This window comes from Furipterus horrens, unplaced genomic scaffold, assembly GCF_987537825.1.
Source record: "Furipterus horrens unplaced genomic scaffold, mFurHor1.1.pri manual_scaffold_6, whole genome shotgun sequence".
NCBI lineage: Eukaryota > Metazoa > Chordata > Mammalia > Chiroptera > Furipteridae > Furipterus > Furipterus horrens.
The window spans coordinates 71,117,230-71,136,646 of record NW_028327176.1 but is presented as its reverse complement, the minus strand read 5'-3'; the positions used below and the strand labels follow the sequence as shown (position 1 = coordinate 71,136,646).

The 19,417-nt window shown below is 41.3% G+C and overlaps 1 protein-coding gene across 2 annotated transcripts; it reads left to right on the top strand.

Annotated features, from left to right (window-relative positions):
• Positions 1-312: 312 nt before the first annotated feature.
• LOC150006463 (regenerating islet-derived protein 3-gamma-like) lies at positions 313-3,092 on the top strand. Of its 2 annotated transcripts, none has more exons than XM_090280334.1 (6): positions 313-382; positions 603-786; positions 1,333-1,451; positions 1,654-1,791; positions 2,418-2,544; positions 2,825-3,092. In XM_090280334.1, the coding sequence occupies exons 2-6, from the start codon at positions 711-713 to the stop codon at positions 2,890-2,892; spliced, it is 528 nt and encodes a 175-aa protein (XP_090136460.1). In that variant the 5' UTR covers positions 313-382; positions 603-710; the 3' UTR covers positions 2,893-3,092. The 2 variants fall into 2 exon arrangements, with proteins under 2 accessions (XP_090136460.1, XP_090136461.1); XM_090280335.1 differs by having other exon boundaries at positions 315-382; positions 600-786.
• Positions 3,093-19,417: the final 16,325 nt, after the last annotated feature.

Here is a 19,417-nt window from a genome sequence, read left to right as displayed (position 1 = left end):
ATAGAAAGAAATACACGTGTGTGTTTATAGAAGGGAGCTTTTGAGATAACAACTGAAAGAACTACTCCAGGAGAGGCTCTCTTAAACATTGGTACCACATTGCGCCACAGGCCCCTAACAAGAAAGAGGCAGTGGAAAGAGCAAATGTCACCTGTTCCTGAGCAAAGTGCTGGCCTGCTGAGGGGAAAGAACAGCTGTGGCAATTCCCAGCCATTGCCGGGAAGAGACAACTGCCCATGACACAAATCTCCTTGAGCAAATGCCAAGCCCTTTCCCGCTATCCACATTCCTGTTACTCATTTCAGGGTCCCACCCTCAAATCCTCTTATAAAATCCTAGTCTTTCCTGACTTGACCAACCATTGAAGAGACCTGCAAAACAGGTGAGTGGGAGCTGAGAGATGGGAGCCATGGCTGGGATTCACCTCACACATTTAAGGGGCGGCTTTAGGAGGATGTTAGTCTTCAGAGAACATAGGAGCTCTGAGGCTCAGCTAAGGACGTCCTGTGAGACCTCAGGGGTAGTAGGGGGTACAGATTTTCCAATTATTTCCAGAATCATAGAAAGCAATAGATGTCACAAGATCAATTTATTCCCAGCAGACTCTCCAAAGGAAAAGACAAGAGGGAGCACAGAGGGCTCTCTGCAGGCCCTCTCTCTGAGCATACTACTCTCCTGATCTCTGATTGCTTCTTCAAGTCACAGACACGATGCTGCCTCCCGTGGCCCTCCCCAGCACGTCCTGGATGCTGCTGTCCTGCTTGATGCTCCTGTCCCAGGTGCAAGGTGAGAGTTCTCTGCCTCTAGCACTGGGTCACTGTGAGTGCTCTGGGCCAAGAAGAGGAGGATGCCTCCTGTGTGGTGCTCGTGGCAGCAGTGAGGTGTAGCCTCACACAATGAAACTGTCTGCGGTTTTTCCTGGCGGAAGGCACCACAGTGATGCATTATCAGTGGAATGAGATCATTTCCTCTTTGTCAGTGGGCTCTAATTTATACTGACAGGGTGAAGAGAGAAAACAGGAGAGGTCAATAGTAATATAAGGGGAAGAATAATTAGAGGACCCAGTGTGAGAACGGTCAGCTCAGAGTGGGGTAAGTGTTGGACTTTTGAATAAAGAGGAAAAGAAGAACAAAAAGAGATGGTCCCCATTTACTGGGGCCGGTTCAAGATCAAGAAATCCTGAAAGTGTTGGCAATGGTGAGAGGCAGTCAAGAGTTTGGTGTTACTTCCCCAAACACTGGCCTCACAGATATTACCCAAGGTCACTTCCCAACACCCATTTATGCTCTTCATTTCACTCCATCCTTCTCCTGTTTTCCCTTCCACCCCAGGTGAAGATTTGAAAAAAGAACTCCCCTTTCCACGGATCAGCTGTCCCCAAGGCTCCTATGCTTTTGGCTTCCACTGCTATGCTGTGTTTAGGAATCCAAAATCCTGGAATGATGCTGATGTGAGTAGGTGCATTAGCAGTTAGGGGTGATGAGGGAAATTCAATTAGAGATGGGGCAGGGGTCTCCATTCTCCAAAGTTTTTGGGGGGTAACAGTGAGCACCCCCATCTTTTGCTCACACACCTTTTCTCACCTACCTTAGCCCTGTGCTTCCCCCACTGGCCTTCCCTGCTCCTCCTCAGAGCCTTCCTTCCCCTCACAGCTGACCTGCCAGAAGCGACCCTCAGGATCCCTTGTGTCTGTCCTCAGTGGAGCTGAGGCATCCTTCCTGGCCTCTCTGGTCAAGAACAATTTGAACACCTGCCCATATGTCTGGATTGGGCTTCATGATCCCACACAGGTGCGGTAAAATCTGTCCATTACCTTTCTAGCTGCTCTTGTTCCCCAGGCCTACTCCCTGCCCCCTGTGCCTTTGCAGGAAATAGGATAGAGAGCCCTGGAGCGCAGGGATCCTAGGATATATCTGGGGTAAATGTAGGAACTGGAGGACAAGTGAAGAGCTGAGTTTTGCGGAGGATCCTAATCTCCATTTGAAGTTAATCCATCTCTTTTCAAGTTTTTTACATAATTTACACATGAAACTTTGTAATTCAGTTCTCTGAGTTTATGAGTCTACACATACTGTGCTGAGGAATCCCAAATGAAGATAAAATACTTTTTTTCCTCTCCAGAACAGACATTGTCTTTGAGGTTCAGAGGTAATCAGAAATATACCAATTACTGTCCAGCCAGTAACGTGTTCCTCTAAGTGGTACGATTGGTGTTTGTGATTATTGGCTTTGGGATTTGCCCACAGGAGAAAGTTTTTATGGAGCATTTCTCAGAGGAAAGCCCTGTGGCAACATCTGAAATAGCAGACCAATTCCACAATGCTGAGGAGGGGAATCAATATCCATCAGAGAGGATTGTGCAAAAACCCTAATAGCCATTCAACAACCTTACCTGGTTCTGTTCTCTACTCTCTAGGGCTATGAGCCCAATGCAGGTGGATGGCAGTGGAGTAACAATGATGTGATGAATTACTTTGCCTGGGAGAGAGACCCTGCCAGCATTGCAAACCCCGGCTACTGTGGGAGTCTGTCACGAAGCTCAGGTAAGAAAAAGGAGCTACCTCTGGCCAGCCTTTTCATCCCCCCACCCCCCATTTCTGGGCCTGAACTTCATGGAATCCTCCTGAACTGGGAAAGACAATATTAGTTTGTCTTCTCCCATCCCCTCTCCTCTCTCCTTTTTTTTTGGTCTCCTTCCCCTCAAGTGGGACCTTGGTGGAGATGAGAGAGAGGCTTTGAATCCTAGGCCAGAGTCTGGGGTGCCTCTCTGTTGGGTCACAAGCTCCACTAGCCCCATTCATTTTAGCTTTTCTGTCTTCCCAGGATATCTGTCATGGAAAGATTATAGCTGTTATCAGAAGTTACCCTACGTCTGCAAGTTCAAGGCTTAGGTCAGATGGGATTAGAGACCTGAGGTTCATATGCAGCTCATCATGGGCATGGGACCAAGTGAGAAAATTCACCCAGGAAGAGACTACCTGACCACTTCGTTCTGACATTCCCTCCTTTCCACCCTCATTTCAGGCTCTTCCCTAAATTAACTAATGTGAGTTTTCAAAGAGCATTAATAAAAATGTGGTCTGAAATTGCCTGTCTTGTGTGCTTCATTCTCACTGATAGGCACTGAAGAGGAGGAAATTGGTGGGGGTGGAGACTTTGTGGGTCTTTCCTCTGCCCAGTTTTACCCATCCCTGTGAAATGACTAACTATACATTCTACATTTGGGATGAAGCGTGTCAGCCCTGCTCATGTAGGATTTAGGTTACATATGAAGACATTGCTCTCCTACAATTCTGCTGCTCACACATTCTCAAAGGCCGGGTGGTATGACTCAAACAGCCTTAGTACTTCCTAAACTTATTAGATGAAGCAACTGGTTTTATTTATTTTTTAAAATTTCTTTTTAAATTAAAAAAATCTCTAATCTCTTATGAAAGTATAATAAAAATGAATACATACAAAATTTGGATAAAACAATTAAAATACATTAGTTTTCACAGATATAAAAATAATCTGTCAAATTGCTATAAAATTTTCCAATATCTTTTAATTTCTGTACTTACCATGCCATGGTGGGCTGGTAAACTGTTTGAGTGGGAGCGCTGGTTCATTAAACTATGTGATGCTTTGTCCCTAGAGGTCACTTGTGAAAATGGATCCCAGCCCTCTGTCTTAGGGCTTTAAAACATTCTGGCCTCAATTAGGTTGAAATTTGGAGGGCTTCAATGTCTGGCAGGATTTCTAGTGATAATTTTTGAATGAAAAATAAATAAAATATAATAATATTGAATATAAACTTTAATAAAAATAAATTTTTTTAAAGTTAAAAATATTTTTGAAAAAATTTCTTTTACCTGAATGAAAGCAAGCCACAGACTTTTTATGTACTTTTATACTTCAAGACCACTTTCTGTTTTCTGCATTATCACTGCTCCTCCCTAACCACATATTTCTACTGTGGAAAAAAAATGCCAGGACAGTTCCCTAATATGGAAAAGAAATTGTCATATGAGACCACTGACAAAAGTATTCGTATGGGCCAGGACCACTACAACATCATCACGTAAAGTATTCCTTCTCAAATAAATAGATGAGATAAATGGCAGAGTCATTTTTTCACTGATGTTTGTTAAATTTCTTTTGCTTTTTCTAAGATAGGCTGCCTTGACTAAAAACCCATTTAGCATTTTAGGTGGAAACATCTTCCCATCAGTTTAAATAACTTCTGGTTGCATGATACCAGGGGTCTTCATTTTCTGCCCTGGTTAACTTCATAAAATGGGTTAGAAATGTTCACAGTGACTGTGCTTGTGTCAGTTCCTATTTGATTTTTAGTTCTCCCTTTAATGGCAGGTAAGCCACCACAGCTATGGGACCAGATCCTGTTCTCGCAAGGGGAGAACCAGAGAACAAGATAGGACATTTGTATTTGTAAATTAGAAATATCACAACATAATTTGACTTTTAGAAGTGAAGGTACTTGCCCTGGCTGGTGTGGCTCAGTGGACTGAGCATTGGCCTGCAAATCAAAGGGCCACCAGTTTGATTCACAGTCAGGGCACATGCCTGGTTGTGGGTCAGGTCCCCAGCTGGGGGCACACGAGAGGCAACTACACATTGACATTTCTCTCTCCCTCTTTCTCTCTCTTCCCCCCTCTCTAAAAATAAATAAATAACAAGAAGTAAAGGTACTTACTGGATCACTTAACGAAAACAATAAAAGAGTAAGGTAGGCTTTGAGCTCAGGTAACTCAGGGCTCAGGTATCATTTCTCTGGTGTGTTCTTGTCTGAGCTCTTTTGTCTGTATGTTGTTTCCCTCTGCTGGTTTCCTTTTACAGCTCAAGATAGTTGCTAGCAGCCCCTGGGGCTACTGATTCCTCATCAATAGCAGAAGGAAAAATCCTGAGGTTTACTTTTTTTTAGACAAACCTGAGCAAATCACGATGGCCAGGGGAATGTCATGGGCTGGTGGTTGAAGCCTGAATTGCTGCACATCTTTGAACCATTATTAGAGAAAAGAGTGCATACTATCTTGTTTGGATCATATAAATTATAAACTGTCTAGGATCTTGGAGTGTGATCATTGTTAACCAAACCCCAGGAAGGTGTAGTCTTAGAAGGACAGAAGGAGAGATTTCCCTCAGTGGAACAACTGGGTGCTATTAGGAAACAGAGTAATGAAACTGGGTAGATACACAGGGAATATAAACATACACACATTCAGACAGAAAATTAGAAATACAGTAGTCTCCCATTATCCACAGGGGTCATGTTCCAAGTTTCCCAGTTGATGCCTGAAACTGTAGATAGTACCAAACCCTATATATACATACTTATCATAAAGCTTAATTTATAAATCAGGTATAGTAAGAGACTAACAACAATAATCTTAACACAGAACAGTTATAAAAATGTACTGTAATAAAAGTTATATAAAATGTGACTATTAAGTAAAATAAGGGTTACTTCAACACAGGCTCTGAGATATTTAAAAGGTGGATGTGATAACCAAGTTGGCTACTAAGTGACTAACAGGCAGGTAGGGTATGCAACACGGATGCACTGGGCAAAGGGATGCTTCACATTCTGGGCTGGATGCAGTGGGATGGCATGAGATTTCATCACGCTACTCAGTATGGTGGTCAATTTAAATTTTATGAATTGTTTATTTCTGAAACTTTCTATTTAATATTATCAGACTTCAGTCGACTGAAGTAACTGAAACTTTAGAAAGAGAAACTGTGGGTAAAGAAGCAGGGGAACTACTGTAGATAAAACTTGACATCATAATGAATTGGGGTTAAAGAATGTGAAAAATGATCTAAGTCTTCTCTCTCTCTCTCTTTCTCTCTCTCTCTCTCTCTCTCTCTCTCTCTCTCTTGCTTGGAAACCAACAATTGCCATATTAATATCATTGGAAGAATAAAACACAGGCATGTCCAGAGAGGGGAGTCATCCCAAATTTGGCAGACTTCAACTCAAGAATCAATCACTTTCTTATAGTTAGTTTGCTGTTGAGACCTGACATCATATACAGTTTTTCTTATACCTTTAGTTGTACCTTGCCCTAGCTGGTTTGGCTCAGTGGATTGAGCGTCGGCCTGCGAGCTAAGTGTCGCTGGTTCGATCTTCCAGTCAGGGCACATCAGAGAAGGAAAACTCTGACTCCAAAAAACCTCCGCTGCCTTGCGGCATACCTCTTCAGGGGAAAGGCTAAGGGAGTAAACCCCGACAGAAAATCCGGAGCCGGAGTCCCTAAGGCGGTTTGACGTTGTAGTCAACACCGGCAACTCCTGCGGCGCACCTGAAGCCAAGCTGTATTGACTCCGTCTTTCCCTTGGACCCTTCAGCTGCGAAGAGAGGGGGGGTCTGCTGCATGGGCAACAGCAGACCCTCCATATCACCCTGCCCAGGCTCTGTAGCTTCAGCTTCACTGGAGAGGACACTCCAGCGGCATCACAAGATGTCGATTCAACACGGGAGGAGACAGATACCGTGTCACTCCCGAGTTGGACTGCACAGCCATTCTCGGCGGTGCAGATAGACTCTTAAGAAGCTACACCATCGTCTCTCGAGACGGACGGCTGCCGACGGAGTTGTACCTTTTAAGTTCTCTTTGCCAGCTTACCTTGTGAATGCTCCTTTGTAGTTTCCCTTTTCATATGTAATTATGTAAATGTGTCATGTTTTTTCTAATTACTAGTCTCCTAAGTATGTGTTAGATATTATGATATTTCATTTATCTGGAACTATTATTGATAGAAGACCACTTAATATACATATTCTGTCTATATTGGTCTATAAACCAACTAGTGCTCAGTAACTTCTTAAAATGCAAGAAACTCATAACCACTTTTTTGCTGCCAGCTATTTTCTCAGAAAGAAGTACTTTATGACTCTCTTAAAATGAAAACAATATGAAACATCATTGTAAACAATCATGAGCATTTTTAAACATTTATTTAAAAGAATATCTATTTCTATCTTTTCTAAAATGAAAATAAAACATAACAGAAACATTCAACAAACCAGATAAGTTTAATAAATTGAGTTACAGGTATTGAATTGAATATTAACCACTATAAATTACACTTAAATGTTTCATATTTGTGAAATGTACATGTGGGAGTTGGAGGCAATGAAGGATCTCCTTTCTAATTTACCAACTCACTGTGCAGCCTGAGTACATGCATTAGATCAGATGGGGAGTTTTGTCATCACAGGACCTGAGAGAGGGGCAGAGCTCAAATCAAAGCCTAGCAGGTGAGCAGAACAAACAGGGCACAGATAGAACACAGGTGGTGTGAGCCAGAGAGACCCCCACTGTGGGAAGAGGCTCTTCCAGGCACAGGCTGCCATGCCCTATGTAAGCCATCCTCCCCAAAATCAATCCTCCCCACAATCAATGCCGGCTTTCCTTTATGCAAGGGTGGAGTTTTATGATTTTCTAGGTACTCACAGGTGCCCAGTTCCTATGTACCTGAGAAGCAGAGTGCATGAGGAAAAGATCTTTTAATGGAGGCAGTAGCCCAAAGAGGATGAAGGAAATCAGGCTTTGGAATAATGAAGAGATTCATGGAAGAGAGAAGCAGAAACGAGTAGACAGAACATTCGTCCTACTGACAGCCATTTAATTTCCTGATTTTTTCTTTTCCGCCAAACTCATGAAAATGAGCAGTACTTACCTATGTAGAATGTGATGGTACCAGGTGAGGATGAAAAAATAAAGAGGATAATAATTCTTCCGGTTGAATCCAACTGTAGGTATTCCCTGAAAATCTGACATTAGTGTAAAAATTCTACCTGTGAGCTTATTTTAAATTTTTAAAAATGTGATAAAGTAGGTGTCCACTCCAATGGCACAACCAAGTTCTCTAAAATACATACATATCCATATACAAGTTGTAAACGATCATGTTCAAATGCAAAACTTTTAAAAACTTGACCTTCTGATTGGCAGACAATTAATGAGTTTGTTAAAACCTTTAAAAAAAAATTTGTATGAGATGCCATGACCCAATAATGTCTCCCTTTGCACCGGCAATATCTGGCCCCTTTGTTGACACTTAGTATTCTTTTAAAAGAACATGTAATTCTGATAGTTTATCAATTGTGTTTGAAATGTAACCCGAGACAGCCCACTTGTAATTTTACTAAAAAATTTATGTGGAGATTTGGCAATGCATGTGTAAAATTTTCTTATATAAAGTTTGGCTGAAAAAATTGCACTGAGGGACATACACATACTGTGGAGTTTGATGAATTAAAAAATCAAGAAAATTTAACCAGAGATTGAAGCAGTAATAAAAAAAAAAACTCCCAACAAACAAAAGTCCTGTATCCGATGGGTTCACAGGTCAATTTTACCAAAAATTCAAAGAAGAAGTAACACCTATCCTTCCCAAACGATTCCAAAAAAAATTCAAGAGTAGAGAAGACTCCCAAGTTCATTTTAAGAGGCCAGTTTTATCCTGATTCCAAAACCAGATAAAGACACTATATAAAAAATAATAATTATAGTCCCATATCTCTGATGAACATAGATGCTAAAATTCTCAACAAAATATTTGCCAACTGGATCCAGCAATATATTAAAAACATCATATACAGAGATCAAGTGGGATTTATCTTGAGGATACAAGGTTGGTACGATAGTTGCAAATCAATAAACATGATACACCACACAAACAAATAAAAAATAAAAACAACATTATATCAATAAATGCAGAAAAAGCATTTGATAAAATCCAATGTTTATTTATGATAAAAAAGAACTCTCAGAAAAGTGAGAATAGAGGGACTATACCTCAACATAATAAAGGCCATATATGACAAATTCATAGCCAACATCATACGCAATGAGCAAAAATGACAAGCACTTCCCTTAAAATCTAGAATGAGACAGAGATATGCACTTTCACCACTTTTATTCAACATAGTACTGGAAGTCCTAGCCACAGCAATCAGACAAGAAAAAGAAATACAAGGCATCCAGATTGGAAAGGAAGAAGCAAAACTGTCATTATTTGCAGATGACATGATACTGTATGTACAGAACCCTCAAGATTCCACAAAAAACCTACGAGAACTGATAAATAAATCCAATAAAGTAGCAGAATACAAAATAAATATCCAGAAATCAGTTGCATTTTTATATATCAATAATGAACTAACAGAAAGGGAAGCTAAGAAAGAGACCTCATTCACAGGTTGCTTTAAAAAAATACCTAGAAATAAATTTAACCAAGGATGTAAAAGGCCTGTACTTAGAAAATTATAAGACACTAAAGAAAGAAATTAAAGAATATACTAATCAGTGAAAACATATACTGTATTCATGGATAGGAAGAATTAACATAATTAAAATGTCCATACTACCCAAAAGACTCTATATAGTCAACACAATTCCTATCTAGATAACAATGGTCTATTTCACAGAACTAATACAAATATTCCAAAAATTTATATGGAACCATGAAAGACCCTGAATAGCAACAGTAATCTTGAGAAAGGAGAACAAAGTTGGAGAAATCATACTACTTGATATCAAACTATACTACAAGGCCATAGTAATCAAAACAGTATCATACTGGCATAAAAACAGACATATAGATCAATAGAACAGAAGAGAGAGCCCAGAAATAAAACTACATCTATAGTCAATTCGTCGGCAGCCGTCCGTCTCGAGAGACGATGGTGTAGCTTCTTAAGAGTCTATCTGCACCGCCGAGAATGGCTGTGCAGTCCGACTCGGGAGTGACATGGTATCTGTCTCCTCCCGTGTTGAATCGACATCTTGCGATGACGCTGGAGTGTCCTCTCCAGTGAAGCTGAAGCTACAGAGCCTGGGCAGGGTGATATGGAGGGTCTGCTGTTGCCCATGCAGCAGACCCCCCCTCTCTTCGCAGCTGAAGGATCCAAGGGAAAGACGGAGTCAATACAGCTTGGCTTCAGGTGCGCCGCAGGAGTTGCCGGTGTTGACTACAACGTCAAACCGCCTTAGGGACTCCGGCTCCGGATTTTCTGTCGGGGTTTACTCCCTTAGCCTTTCCCCTGAAGAGGTATGCCGCAAGGCAGCGGAGGTTTTTTGGAGTCAGAGTTTTCCTTCTCTGATGTGCCCTGACTGGAAGATCGAACCAGCGACACTTAGCTCGCAGGCCGACGCTCAATCCACTGAGCCAAACCAACCAGGGCTGCTATAGTCAATTAATATTTGACAAAGGAGGCAAGAACATACAATTGCATAAAGATAGTTTATTCAATAAAGAGTATTGAGAAAATTGGACAGAAACATGAAAAAAATAAAACTAGACCACCTTCTTCCACTATACCCTAAAATAAACTCAAAATGAATTAACTACTTAAATGTTACATTTGAAATTATAAAAATCCTAGAAGAATACATAGGCAGTACAATCTCAAACATTTCTAGTAGTAATATTTTTTCTGAAATATCTCCTTAGGCCAGGGAAAATAAAAGAAAAAATAAACAAATAGGACTAAAAAGTTTTGCACAGCAAAGAAACCATTAATGAAAATGAAAAGACAGCCCACCTAATGGGAGAACATATTTGTCAATTCATCTGATGAGTTAACATCCAAAATTTATAAAGAACTTAATAAACTGAACACCAAAAAACCAAACAATACAATTAAAAAATGGGCAAGGACCTGAATAGACTATTCTTCAAAGACGACATACAGATGGCCAACAGATACATGAAAAGATGCTCAACATCACTAATCATCAGAAAAAGGAAAATTAAAACCACAATGAGGTATCACTCATCAATGTCAGAATGACCATCATCAATAAGTCAACAAACAACAGGTGTTGGCAAGGATGCGGAGAAAAGAAAATCCTTGTGCACTGTTGGTGGGAATGCAGATGCGTGCAGCCACTGTGGGAAGCAGTATGGAGTTACCTCAAAAAATTAAAAACAGAACTGCCTTATGACCTAGCAATTTCAATTCTGGGACTTTATCTGTAGAAACCCAAAACACTAATACAAAAGAATATATGTACCCCTATGTTCATTACAGCATTATTTACAAAAGCCAAGATTTGGAAACAAGCCAAGTGTCCTTCAGTAAATGAGTGGATAAAAATGCTCAGGCACATGTATTTATACAATGGAAAACTACTAGGCTGTAAAAAGGAGGAAATATTACCCATTGCAAAAGCATGGGTGGACCTGGAAAGCATTATGCTGAGTGAAATAAGTCAGTCAGAGAAGGACAAAGATTGTATGATTTCACTTATACGTGAAACCAAATGATCAAAATGAACTGACCTGCAAACTAGAGACTCAGAGAGCAGGCTGACAGCTGTTGGGGCACAGGGGTTGTGTGGGCAGTGGAGGGATTGAGCAAAAAAGAAAAATAGAGAAAGAACTCATTGACAGGGACAACAGTGTGGTGATTGCTGGGGGAGGGGGTGGTGAGGGGAGGTAGACGAGGGTGAAGGGGGTATAAATGGTCATGGAAGGAGACTTGACTCGGGGTGGTGAACACACAATACAATATATAGATGATGCATTGTAGAATTGTGTACCTGAAACATGTATGATTTTGTTAAAAAGTTCACTTCAATAAAGTCAATATAAAACAAACATTTTTTTAAAAAAGCAAAATAAGGAAGACACCAACCTATATTGACAAGAACAAATAGAAAATTTCACCAGATTGCAGGACCCAGCAGGCCAGCTGTGTCCCTTCAGGATGATGCTTAGAAGATGCTGAGAGGTGTTTTTGCACAAGATGCAGTGTGCTCTTGATTGATCTTAAAGTGTGCTCAGTAGAGGAAGAGCAGCATGGGCTTTCGTGTTAATTGTGAGGTAAAGTTCAAGTAAAGAGTGGTTTAGTAATTACAGTGACATTGCATCTGGGTGATACAGGCAGAGGACAAGTCAGAAAACTGATAGCAGGAGAGGGCCAACAGCAGGAGTCTGCAAGTAGGGGATGTTCAGAGACAAAAGAAGAACAGCTTCATTTTAAAGGAAGAAAAATAAGAGAAAGACAAAAAGACTAGAAGAGAATGGAGTTGAATTTTAGTCCCATTTTCTTCACAGTGTGGTGTTGGATAAGTCAGTTATGTGAATTTCAAGCTGCTTTTCCTACTGTCTGAGCAGAGTTTCTCCACATCTGTGTCTTTGCCTCCCTAGGCTCTGTGTCCCACGGGGTGTCATATTATAGGTTTGCATACCCTCTGCCCACCTCCTGCTGCCCTCCTCCACCCCACCATCACTCTTCCAGGAAGGTCCGTCTCTGTTCCTTCCTGAGCTGCTCAGGACCATGGGAACTAGGCATCTGATGGCTTCTGAGGAAGGGCTAGCCTGCTTTTGACTTGGATAGTTTGCCAAACTGTTTGCGGGAAGAGGACCTCACCTGTGACAATTCCCACGGTGTACTAGGAGGAGGTTACTCCAGATGTCAGTTTCCTCATGTCAGTCAGTGTTCTCTGTAGGGCCTCTGAGCTTCTGCCTTTGGCCTCAACTTGTAATTCAAGGTCAAGGCTTTAAAGAGGAGAAATCTAGGGAAAGAGCTGTTTCTGGATTTGAGGAATTTACAACTTTTCCGGAGACTCCCTACTCAAAAGAAATAAATATCTGTCGGTTTGATGTGGCATGCATTTCTGACAGTTCCAGGGTCTAGGATTTGGAGGAAGGAGAAATATGGATATTTTTCTGTAATTGCTGGCTCTTTCCCTGATGCCTCTGTGCCCTTTGTTTCCATGGGCACGTGCTGAGATGTATTAAAAGGAGAGGCTGAGGCACTGACTGACTCTCTGTCCTTCCAGGTCCTCATTCAGGTTTCAGTTTATCTGACCCATGGCTTATTACCATGGGTGGAGCTTGCTTGTACCTAAGTTGAGATGGAGAAAAACAACACCCATCTCCCAAACATGTGTACACACATGCACACGTGATGTTGGTGTATGAAAAAGACAAATTGTTGGTCAAAGGATTGGGTGCTTGATATCTTACAGTTTTTTAATTTTTAAGCTCTTCCTGCCATGACAAGAATGATTGATTGGGGTGTTTACTTGTTGAAATAACTCAGGCCTCAGAGATCTAGATATGTTAAATACAATACTAAAGAGAGGGAGACCAGCAAGTTTTGTATATATATATATATATAAAGATCCTGAAGCAAAACTGCTCAGGTTCAGATGAATTCAACTCCAATATTTAGTAGCTATTTGGTCTTACATTACTTATTCTATTTGATCTTCAATTCTGTTATCTGTTAAATATGCTCAATAATAACACCTACATTATTGAATTGCTATGTTATAGGAATCAAACAACTTACTATCTGTAAAGCATTTAAGATATTACCTCGCACAGAGAACATGATAAAAGTGTGTGTTAAACAGAGTTTTCCTTTGAAGTATAAAAGGTTGTTATAATAGGTTTCCTTATATTATACCTGCAGAGCACAGGTAGACCATGGAAAGGCCTCGGTCCATCTCATACTTCCTTAGCTCCTATTCTCCCCAGTCGAATTTTTGCAGACAAGCTCTTGTTCATATGAATGCCAAGGATTAAATCAAGAAGAAGATAATCTCTCTATAAAATATCTAGTACAAGAGTGGAAAGTAGTGAGCTGGTACTGGAAGATGGACCACAGCATCACGTATCAGTCACAGCTTTGAAACTTCCAAAGTCTTGCTGGAGGCATATTAAGAAATTACTCCATGTGGGGACACATTAGCAGTAGGTGTCCAGGAGACTGCTTTGTATCTATCAAAAAACTTCCAGAGGACATATGATGGGAAACGCCTAAAATGAGCTCCTGTGAACCTTGTGAAGTGAGATCAGAGGACTGAAGTTTCAGACTCCTGAGGACAAGAAGATAAATATTGAAGGGTTGGAGACAAAGACTTCTCTAAAAAAGGCATCACCCTGGACTCAGCAAAAGTCTTCGGTTTTATTACCGTACATGTGCAATTTGGCCAGCCATAAATGTAAGCAACAAGAATGACTATACAGCCATCTAGGGGCAAGAAATATTTGAATGAGAAAACTGCCAGTTGTCATTTGTTTTAAGTCTTCCTCTTCTTTTTTGCAACTGTTTCCTCTCTAATATTATGCAAGTTCCAATATATTCTTTTATGCATTTTAAAGCATTAGGTCTTTCATACTCAGAAAGTCATTGCTCCTTTGAAGTATTCTTGAAGTAATGAAACTTTCATATTAAAAAATTATGTCACAAAATACTTTTAATTTTTTAAAAAAAGTTCATTTGTGCAAGAGAAATCTATTATGGTACTAAATATATTGGACTCTGGTCAATATCCTTTGATAACTTGGAAGAATAGGACCAAATCATTTATTTATTTTTTAAAAAATACATCTTTCCCTAGTTATAAGCTCTTAAGAAAGTATAACTCTTTTTAGTAAGTTCAGAAATAAATTGACTAATTAAACAAACACATGTAAATCTACCAGTCAGAATAAAAATATTAACACATGTGTCTCTGTTTTAAATTTTTAGTCTTTACAAAATGAAAAAAAAGAACTTGTGGCAAATCCTTCAACAAATACTACAATTAATTCTTCGATATAGTCTTTTATTTTGGGTTTTTATTTTTTAAGCTAAATGTGCATCAATCAATAAATAATATAAAATATTAATCTATGTCCTTTAAAAGCACATATACATTTTCTTAAGTAGTTTGTAACTTCCTGCAACTGCTTTTTTAAAAATTCAACATTATGTTAAGATTTACCTTATTTGATTGAACTTCTGTTTAGTATTTCATTGTATTTTAGTTACCCATTTATCTTGATATACCCATCACACTTTCTTTTTTCCCCTTTTTAAAAATCCTCACACAAGGGTGTTTTTTAATTAATTTTTTTAGAGAGAGAGAGAGAGAAATATAGATGTATCAATGTGAGAGAAACATCCATTGCTTGCTTTATGGACTAAAGATCATATCTACAACCTTTTGGTGTGTGGGTGATGCTCCAATCAACTGAGCCACCCAGACAGGATTACCCATCTTTCTTTCTATGGACATTTAGTTTAGTTTGTTTCTTCTTAAATAAATTTTAATTCTGTATTGGTCATGTTTCCTTGATTTCAGGTGGATATTCCATGATGATTCCTGTAAGCATTCAATTTCACCACTCTATCTCAGAGGTATTTGGCTTTACACTAAAAGCGTAACCATGAAAAACATAAACCCAGGGTCAAGCTACCTGTTACCGAGGAGGTCATACTTGTGAGATATGCACTGAAGATGTGTTTGTCCTCAAAAACCCATCTTAATAATCTCAGTGCAAGTGAGGCTTTTGTAGGGATGGAGAGGGAAAGCAGAACAAAGAGATCAAGGGGGAGAAGAATGCAGAGCACCACTTCGCCTGAGAAGGGGGAGCTTGGGAAAGTCACAGACAGAACTTTGAGGCTCCTGAGGACAAGAAAATAAATATTGAAGGGTTGGGGCCTAAGACTTCTCTAAAAAAGGTGTCACTCTGGGAAAGGGAGGGACTGAGGAGTGCAAATCTGCCCCTTTACAAGCTTTTGCCCTTGTTTGGGTGCTTTCTCTGCAAACAGGAATTTTTAGATTTACTGCAGACACCCGTGTATACTCACAGCTGGAACGACTAAGCAGCACTTTCTTCCCCCAAAACAGAGTTCTCTAAGCTGTAAAGAGAGGCTAAATAAGGAATGAAAACATGGGGCTTTATTTACACACTCTAAAGAAACCTAGGGTTGGCTGCAGCCTTGAGAAAAAGCAGGATATGCACCCCTTTATCCCTGAATTGAAATGTTAAGTCATACTTACAATAGCATCAATGACTACAAAATCCCAGCCTCATATCCAGCTACCTGGACCTTCCTTAGGCATGAGCTCCCTTAGAGTTTCCACCTGGTGGGACACATTGAGAACATCCGTATTGTGCTAGCTACTTAAGCTTAAACTTAGTGGACATGTTTAAATTTGTGGAACTACTAACCCTTGCCTCCTGGTGTGGGTCTTGAGAGGTTACTGCACCTAAACAGAATGGATGCACCACCTAAACCTCGGGAAATTGTGCTTAGTCATTTGGATTCTGCCATATTCCTCCCCACCTCTACCCATGCCTACCACCAAAGAAACGACTCCGCGCTTACAGAGAGAAGAATGAACTCTACCAATTTTCAGTTGGAAGAATGGGAGTAGATAGAAGAGAAAGACACCAGAGGCATGTAAACAAGGAACAGCCTGGCAGTGACCAGTGGGGAGGGGGGAGGGAGGTAAGGTGGGAAAGAAGGGGAAGGATCTAGTCAAGGAACTAGTATAAATGACCCATGGACATGGACAACAGGGTGGGGATTGACTGTGGGAGAGGAGGTGGTGGGCTTGGTAGGGGAGAGCAATAGGGGAAAAATGGGACAACAGTAATAGAAAAACAATTTAAAAAGAGAGAGAGAGAGAAAGACACCTTTGAACGAAATGCTTCCATTAATATACTGAATCATAAGCCACTAATCCTGAGTAGACTCACCAAGATTCAGTCACTTTCTTTTGGCATAAACAATCCCAGCTGGGTGCGGTTTGCACTGGGGGATGCTATTGGTGGGAAAGGCTTCCTGTAGATTCCCCTGCAAATTCAGCTGCCAGCTTAAGAGCCATGTTCTCACAGACACTTTTAAAAGAGGTGCTGTCACCTTTCAGAATGGTATCTGTGATTCCTCCATGGTAGTCTCTTCCCTCCTGTGAAATGGTCTTTGCAGAGGGATGGGTAAGTTCTTTAGTGCAGAAATTACACGTGCCCATGCCTCAAGCATGTTGGGTGCAAACTATATGCAGTTCCAGGAGAGAGAACCCTGAAGGGGTGAACTAAGCAGATAGTGAATTTCATTTGTGGCGTCTTTGGTTTTCTTAATCTCCCACACCCTGTCCAACACCCTGGAAAGGACTGGCGAGCACAATGAGGGTCTTCTATGATTCTACTCAGCTTGTTACACGTAGTATCAGTGCCCCATGGCAGTTAAAACAAACTTTCCAAAACTTGGTGGCTTAAAGCATCAGAAATTTATTCGCTTACCTTTCCAGGGGCTAAACATTTGATAGTATCACTGGGTCAAAATCAAGGTATTGGCAGAGCTGTGCTTCCTCCAGGTGCTCTAATGGAGCCCCTTCCTGCACATTATATATAATACTGGGATAGTAATAGCACTTCCTTTGTAGGATTGGTTTGAAGTTAAATACGTTAGTACATATAGAAGCTACATAAAATAGCTGGCACTTGGGTAGCATTTAATAAATGTTGGTTATTATATTTGAATGAGAACAGTGTCCACTTTGAAGTAATATCCAAATAAATTCTTTTTCATAAAGTATGGATCCTGTGTGTGCAAAGCCTAAAGCAATCTGTGAGACCATCAGTTCCGAGGATAAGCAGTCAAGTATAATAGAATTACTTTTGAGACAGATCTTTAAAATTATGCCAGTTGTGCTCCGTTCAAAGGAGAAGGTTTCAGGATACATTTTTTTTGTAAACAATTACTGAATGGCTTCCTTTAGTAATGTTAACTTAAGAAATATAGTTACACCACATGTGGGGAGGGATGGTACTGGAAGAGAGGAGGAGACAAAAAATCAAGAAGACAAATGACAAGGCTTTTTCTTTCCTGTGATTTAACACACCCTGGCCCTGGAAAGCAGAATGTAGGGGAGGAGCTGAGCCAATGTGTACATGGGATCATGGAATCTTCTGGAAGAGAGATTCTTCTCCCCTGAGAGTGGATTGAAATGTTTCCTGAAAGAACATCTGGAGAGAAGTATTTGCTGGATGTCACTTAATGACCAGACTAAAGGTTTATCATTGGGTGTCGCTATTTCCCTAAAAGATGAGTTACAGTATTACCTTTGGGTCTCAGTGCCTTGAATCCTCTGGATTTGTTACTGGAATTTTCTGTAGAAAATTCTACTCCCCAATCCCCTCCATGCTTGCTCCCTCATGCCTGGACTCCTTTGCCAGAGATGTTTTTATTTTTATTCCAAGAGAGGAAGGTTTTGATAGTGGGGGGGTGCAGAGTGAAGAAAAGAAAAACCAGTGCTGCTTTTAGAGAAATAGGCATCCTGTATCCTTGCCGGGGAGAGGTGAATCCTCCAACAGTCATGAAGTGACCTGCAGAAATAGCTATAAAAATCAGCTGAACTTACTGAACGATTATTGCCAAAAAAAGCATCCAATCACTTAAGCCAAAGCCTCCATTGTTTGCCAGATTTCGAAAGACTCCTGAAGAATATTTGTACAGAATGCTTTCCAAGAGGTTACTCTCTGTATATGGGGGGAGGGGCGGGTGTGCTCGCTCGGTGGCTGCTGTGTTCCTGAGGGTGTACTTAGGATGCGGCTCTAACTCTCCTGCCCCTTGCTGACTCAAATGCGCGGCACTGCAAGCCATATATGGAGATTCTATGTCTGTAGAAACAGACATGAAGGAGCTCCCCACTCCCAGTTTTCCTGACCACCGTCATTTCTGCTCTGGAAGACGCCTGGCTTCCTGAGAAAGTGCACAGATCGGGCTGCTTTGTTCTCGGGAAGTCACAGCTCTGGGAACAGGCACCTGGGCGGCCCCATGGAGCAGGATGGAGGGGTCCCCAGGGAAAGCAGGGCATAGGGCGGCTCCTTGCACGTGTACACCGGCGTCCACAGCAGCAATGTTCGCTGTGGGCAGAGGCGGAGCAGCCCAAGTGCCACAGGCGGCTAACCAACATGGGTGCACCCGCACGGTGGAACTTATTCAGCCCTAAGAAGCAAGTCCTGATACATGCTGCAACATGGATGAACCATGAAGACGTGGTACTGAGAGAAATGAGCCCGTCGCAAAAGGACAAACACAGTATGATCCGGCTTATGTGAGGTCCCTAAAGTAGTCAGAGTCAGAGACAGAGAGGAGAGTGGCAGGGCGTGGGGAGTGAGTGTGTCATAGGGACACAGTTACAGTTTGGGGAGAGGTGACGGCAACGGCTGCACAACAATGGGGTGTATTTAAAGCCAGTGAACTGCGCACTAAAGATGGTTAAAATGGCACATTCCATGTTGCGTGTATTTTCACTCATTTGTCACGGGCTCTTTCAGACACGCTTCGACCTCCTCTCCTGGGAGTCTGCTCTGAAGCAGCCTTGTCTTCCTTCCCCAAACCCCCAGGAGAGAGCAAACCCGGCAACGGGTCCTCATCACATTGTGAGCAAAGACTGCTCCTGTGTGCCAGCCGTTGGTCCGGCTCAATGAGGTCCTGCCCGGCCACACGCTCTGCCCTTGGCAACAGCACGAAGAACTGGCTTGGGAGCAGGCATTCAGCAAAATTTGGTCGTATGGCAGAGGAGACATTTGCTGATATTCTATCGTCACCATTCGGGGTGAACATTGCCTGAGGAGGGGATTCCAAGCAGTTTCGTTGTCTGGATGTCA